Source organism: Magnolia sinica, chromosome 1 (assembly GCF_029962835.1).
Source record: "Magnolia sinica isolate HGM2019 chromosome 1, MsV1, whole genome shotgun sequence".
NCBI lineage: Eukaryota > Viridiplantae > Streptophyta > Magnoliopsida > Magnoliales > Magnoliaceae > Magnolia > Magnolia sinica.
Genome location: NC_080573.1, coordinates 110736720 through 110743306, shown reverse-complemented (window position 1 = coordinate 110743306; position 6587 = coordinate 110736720). Strand labels below are relative to the sequence as shown.

At 42.6% G+C, this 6587-nt stretch overlaps 1 protein-coding gene across 1 annotated transcript; it reads right to left on the bottom strand.

Moving 5' to 3' along the window:
• Positions 1 to 428: 428 nt before the first annotated feature.
• LOC131253888 (pentatricopeptide repeat-containing protein At5g48910) lies at positions 429 to 2782 on the bottom strand. The gene has a single exon (XM_058255008.1). The coding sequence runs from the start codon at positions 2524 to 2526 to the stop codon at positions 610 to 612; it is 1917 nt and encodes a 638-aa protein (XP_058110991.1). The 5' UTR covers positions 2527 to 2782; the 3' UTR covers positions 429 to 609.
• Between the last annotated feature and the right edge of the window lie 3805 nt (positions 2783 to 6587).

The following is a 6587-nucleotide window of genomic DNA, read 5'->3' as shown; positions in this document are numbered from 1 at the left end:
TCTTCGCTCCTATAGCGAGTGTATTGGCCACCTCATTTGCAACCCCTGGAACCAAGGAACACCAGAACAGAAACCTCCTAAAGAGGCTGAGATTTAATCTCAAGAATACAAGAATTGAGCCTCTGGCTCTGATTCATCATGCCGAACTCATGGATGGGATGAGATGCTGACAATCCCCTTCAAGGATTTGTTTCCCAAAATAGAAGATGGAAAGATGCAAAACCCTTCTCTAAGCACAACAAAGAACCATTCAGCACCACCTCCTCTATGGCCCAAGAAAGCCAACATCCCCTCCCTATTGTCATCCCTGAAAACACCACCAAACCAGAGTTACCTAGAGATCACACATCAAACACATGATTTTATGATCATGCCTCTCCCGAGATTTCTATTTGAGATTACTATTTATATAAAAACATCACAAGAGGGAAGCATAATAGAATTTGCACACTTTGGTTAGTGTATGCTACAAACATTCATTCAACTCTGTAAAATACATGAAAGAATATACATTGCCTCGCTTTTGCTTATTGAAAGGGCAAAGGCACAGAACTTGATTGCTTAATGAAATGATTGAATGTGGAAAAAGAACCATTAGCGTTGTTGTAATCACCAATAATCCATGCAAGAACACAACCCATTTTCAAAATGGTGGAAACGGTTTCGATCTCTCACAATTATCCTACGATTGTAAAGCTTTGAAATAAGCTTCATTGACGAGTGGCAATCCCCACACATTCGAAGGTTCTTCGCCACTCGCAACGTTGTTGCTGGGCTTGTGCTAATTAGGCCAAAAGCAATTGCAATCTTCTCACTGTGGTAGTAGAGGACACTTTCTCTCTCTTCCTCATCAATGTTAAGCAAAACTTGTGTGGTGTCTGGTGCATACCCTACTGACCTCGACCGATCGGCCATTTCCTCGAGCATGGAACGGATCTCTTTGGCTCTTGGATGGGAGTCATCTTCGACAAGGAACTCATGTATCATCCCATCAATTTCAATCCAACTACAGCCTGGATCTTTCCTTATGTCCATCTCCTTCATCATCAACCTCACTTCTGCAACAGCCTCCCATCTGCCTAAAGAGGCATACATGTTCGACAAAAGCACATAACATCCACCATCATGAGGAGCCAACTCCATCAGACGCTTTGCCACACATTCACCCATCTCAACATTGCCGTGGATTCTACAAGCACCTAGCAAGGCCTTCCATATAACATCGTCTGGCTTCATGGGCATGTTCAGTACAAGCTCCTCAGCTTCTTGCAGCAACCCGGCACGACCAAACAGATCTACCATGCACCCATAATGCTCTATCCGAGGTCTTAACCCATATACTCTAGTCATTTTATTCCAATATGATCGGGCCTCATCGACCAAACCTGCATGGCTGCATGCACTCAACACACCAATAAAAGCCACGTCACTAGGCATTACTCCAGCAAGTTCCATCTGCAAGAAATGGTCAAGTGCATCCTTAGCTTGGCCATGCATTGCAAGCCCTCCGATGATTGTACTCCAAGTGACAGAGTTCCTCTGCGGTAGACCCCTGAATACCTGAAGGGCCTTGTCTATGCTCCCACACTTTGAATACATATCAATCAGTGCAGACCCAAGCACATCATCCACCTCAATTTTGTTCTTCTCTGCAAATGCATGAACCCACTTACCCATATCAAGTGCCCCCAGGCGTGAGATCGCCGGGAGGATGCTAACCAATGTAACGTAATTAGGCTGCACATTCGCCATCTGCATCTCATGGAAGATCTCCAAGGCCTCCTTGAAGAAACCATTTTGTGCGTACCCAGCTATCATACCATTCCAAGATACCAAACTTCTTTGAGGCATTTTGTCAAATAGTCTCCGCGCATCCTCAGTTGCTCCAAGTCTAATGTACCCATCAATGACAACATTCCACAAAACCACATTTCCTTCCCGCACGTCATCACTCCATGCATCATCAGATTCAACACTTCTGTTGAATAACCGATGAGCATCATCCATGACACCGCAAAACACATACATCCTCACGAGATTGCTACGGACGAATCCGTCGCAATCCAACCCACGCTTGATGATCTGCCCATGAATCTGCTTTCCTTCTTCGATTCCCGTCACTCGAGCACACGCTTTCAACACCGGCGGGAAGGTGTAGTGATTGGGCTTGGCAGATTCATCACAAAGCATCCGATGGTAAATGACTAACGCCTCGAATGGTTCATCGCTCTCAGAGAAAGCTCTGATGATGGTGTTCCAAGAAAAACAATTGGGTTCTTCCATCTGGTAAAAAACCATGCGGGCGTATCGGAGATTGCGGTGATGATCAGAGAGGGCGCAGAATTTTAGGATCTCCGCTGCGATAAATGGGTCACGGATCCGGCCCGTCTTGATCTTTTGGGCGTGGAGCTGCTGCAAATCTCTGATGGTTTTGCAGGTTTTGATTTCCGGTAAAATCAAAAAAGAAGATGGCGGGTGAAGACATGGTGAGCTTTTGAGAACTGAAGAACATGAAAATAGTAACATGGTGATCTTTGACAACGGCTAGTTTTTTTCTTTCATAATTTAAATAAGAGCGCCAGTTAGTCAGTTAAATCTTTGATACTCTGGGAGTGGGATGGATGATATGCAGGCACTTAGAAGTTGACTACTTGGCATACAAGTAATTGAAATAAATGTCCAAATTATGGGTCTCAGTTTTGATGTATGATGAACCGAAACTAATGCTTATTTGATCATATGACTATCGGATTGGTGAACATTTATTGGACGGTTAAGAATAAATATTCAATATTCAACATGCAATTGTCCACGAATAGAGATTAGTATCGCTCAACCAATCTGGTTTTGAGACCGTGACTAAGCAACAGTTGGATCACAAAAAATTTAGTACATGTACAATTTCTAGGGGCCTATGTATCAAGCTTGGTGCTCTACCAGAGTATGAACTAACTATCCTAGGCGAAGAAACGAAGAAACGACTGCGAGTAGGGCTGTCAATGGGCCGGGTAGTCCGGATGGCCCGCATTAGGCCGGGTTTGGGGTGGTGTATCAGGGCCGACAGTCGGGCTCAGGCTTAAATCAGGAGCCCGATTGTATATTGGGCTGGACTTGGGCTAGCACCCCAAAGCCCATAAACCTAGTCCACCGGATAGGTCTTTTCTAAACCTAATTTTCTCCCTTTTCTTTCTCTCTCCCTCTCTCTTAAACGTAAGGCACACCAAATATCAATTATCCGTGGAGATATTCAAGTCGAGCTTTGTGTAAATGTCTTGAGCCGGACTCGAGTTGAACCATTTTAGCCGGTCACAGGCTCAGGCTGCATTTGGGCATAGGTTCAAAATTGCTGGCCAGGCTTGGACAGAATTCGACCCGGCCCTAACCTGACCCATTGACAACCCTAACTACGAGTGATATTTCATTAACATGGTTCACAGTTGCTAGTTTCTCATCCACAATACACGGGACATGTATGAACATCATCCTGATTGAACAATCTTAACCGTCCATTTGGAGAAAATAGGATGAAGGGTTGAGAATAAAATGGTTAGTGGTATGTGTTGGTGTTGGTTTGTGGCAGTTGGAATGCAGGCGTGTCAGAATTGAACTTGTGGCTCAATTCAAGCCGAACAACTAAGACCCCAAACGTCGAGATAGGCAGATGCGCAATATATGACTGGAATCGGATGAGATCGGTTGCCTATTTAACCACTAGCTCAATATGTAAATTAGGATCGGGTGATATCAAAGGGTAAGGTTCATCCTCTAATGATGGGTTACACATTTGCCTTTTGTATGAAATGACTTTTCAATACAGATAAAAGGAAAACAAGAAAGGGATCCTTACAGTTTGTCGCAGAGAACAGCTGTGAAATACCTTCCTGGATGAGTAATTAATTAGTAATTAAAAGGATAATTGAAGAGTAATGTTTTGGTTTGATTAGGTTGGTGTGACATGAAATCTTCTTACTAAATTCTTCTAGTATTTATATCCTTAATCCGGCCGTTTGGATCATTCCAATGTTTTGACGATTGTTATAACTGTTTAGCACTACTTGGCCTTCTGGATGCTTCCCACGTTCTAACAGTTTCCATAAATGTTCATGACTACACAACATTCTTGAGACTTCCTTACCACCTGTCCTTAGTAATCGCTCTAGGTCTCCTTGCTCACACGCCCGCTCGATCGAGCTCCTATATGACTATCAACCGCTTGATCGAGTTCCTGGTTGACCGTCGACCACTTGATTGACCTCCTGGATATATATTGGCCACTTGCTTGACCTCCTGTACGGCTATTGGCTGCTTAGTCAATTGTTTAGTTTGCTTTTGAATTCGGCCGTCTTGGTCGAACTCGGCCATCATGATAATAATTTTTTAAAAAAAAAATGACAAATTCAACCATCATAAACAAAAAATGACAAATTCAGCCATCCTGGTCAAACTCGGCCATTATGATTTTAAAAAAATTAACAAATTCTGTTGTCCTAATCTAGAAACGAAAAAATTGATTATGACAATGGAGACTGTCGGTCAATCCATTCCGAATAGAGCTTATGGTTGTTCGAGGCGCCACAAAATTGGCCTGCTACTTAACCATTAGAATAATTTGGTCATGATTCAGCCATTGGAGGTGATTCAAGGCCTACTTGGGTTTGTCTTTTACGATAAGGTAGATTCACACGGAAGGACTACCCCACAAGTATTTCATGGAGGTTCAACCATCAGAAGTGGATTAGGACCTACTCGGTTCTGTCCCTCATGAAACAACAGGTTCCTAAAGAATTGTTGGAAAGGATGTCCTCTCGATAGACCCTAGTTTCGAATCTCAGGAACAAAATTCCTAGCCTCCCGTTCTGGTCTCCTGAATTCAATGGGTAGCGGAGCATTTTGTACCTCCTGAATTGAAATAGGCGGTGGGTTCCGCTGCGGAGGAGGCACAGATGGTGGCCGAGCCACATTGTCGATTAAACTTCCCTCAGCATTATACTGCATTGCCGTTGGCATTCGTCCGTCTATCATTGTCATCAATCGATGCATGACCTAAATCTGACTAGTCATATATCTATTAGTATTTTCAATTGAATATGGAATTGCTCAACTTGGGCCCTTCCACATTCATGAACATGTTGTATACTCAGTTGTACATCCCGGAGTATGACTATTATCTCTTTTAGAGAAACGGTCCAAGAGGTCGACGTCCCTTATTGGTTCCTAGTGCCGAATGTCCGGCTATTGTCCATATTCAATGCTTCAAGGGCCGCTTGAACCAACACATCATCAGTTGGAGGCAATGCAGTTGGTGTAGAGGGTTCGACCAAAGTAATTCAATTGTTTCTTCTATTCATCATTTTAATTGTCAGAGTTACACTGGTAAGCTAGAGACAGGGTCCCACCGAGCATGCCAAAAACTTAATGCTTTACACGGCCGGTGCACTATGTATATGTATGACAACCAAGTAGTTTAGGGTTCCACTATGCGTGCCAAAAACTTGTTGGTGCTGGTTTTTGGCAGTTGGAATGCGGGCATGTCATAATTGAACTTGCGGCTCAATTCAAACCGAATAACTATGACCCTAAGAGCCAAGATAGGAAGATACGCAGTATATGATCAAGATCGACCACCTATTTAGTCATTCACTTAATATGTAAAATAGGATCAGACGATATTCAGAGGGTAGGGTTCATCCTCTGATGATGGGTAACACTTTGCCTTTCATACGAAATGACTTTTCAGTACATATAAATGGAAAATGAGAAAGGGATCCTTACATCAGTTGCGGAGAACGCCTACGAAATACTTTTCTGGATGAGGAACTGAATCCAACGTATGAGTGTAAACTCGAATTATAGTTAAGATTACCACAGCTACTTGATTAACGCTATAGATTACACTATAGAATGTAAACAGCAGGCGAAAAGTAAAGGATTACACTAGGAAATACATTTTACTTAGTAGAAAAATAAAGTGTTACACTAAGAAATGTAATTAACTGGTAACTGAAAGGATAATTGAAGGATGATGTTTTGGTTTGATTGGGCTGTTGTGAGACGAAATCTTCCTGCTGAATTCATCTGTTATTTCTAGCCTTAATCCAACCATTTGGATCATTCCCACATTCTGACAGTTGTTATAATCGTTTAACACTACTTAGCCTTCTGGATGCTTACCACATTCTAACGGTTGCTATAACCAATACTACACAACTTTCTGAAGGCCTCCTTGCCACTTGTCCTAATAAGCACTTCGGGCCTTCTTCGTGACTCAGCCACATTCCACTCGGCTGCTCGATCAAGCTCCTAGATGACTATCTGTTGCTTGATCGAACTCCTGGATGACCATCGGCCGCTTACTCGACCTCCCATATGGTTATAGACCGCTTGCTTGACTGTTTGGTTTTCTTTTGAATTTCTCTCAACTACTATATGTCTTGTCATACTGTCAATTATGATTCCGTAAAAAGCACTAAAAGCATCCTTGAAGATCTTTAGCCTATACTATCTTTCCCTTGTTATAACACGTGTTCTTTCCAATTGGATTTTTCAAGAACGGTCAAGAATATGGTACAATAGTATGCATAAAACAT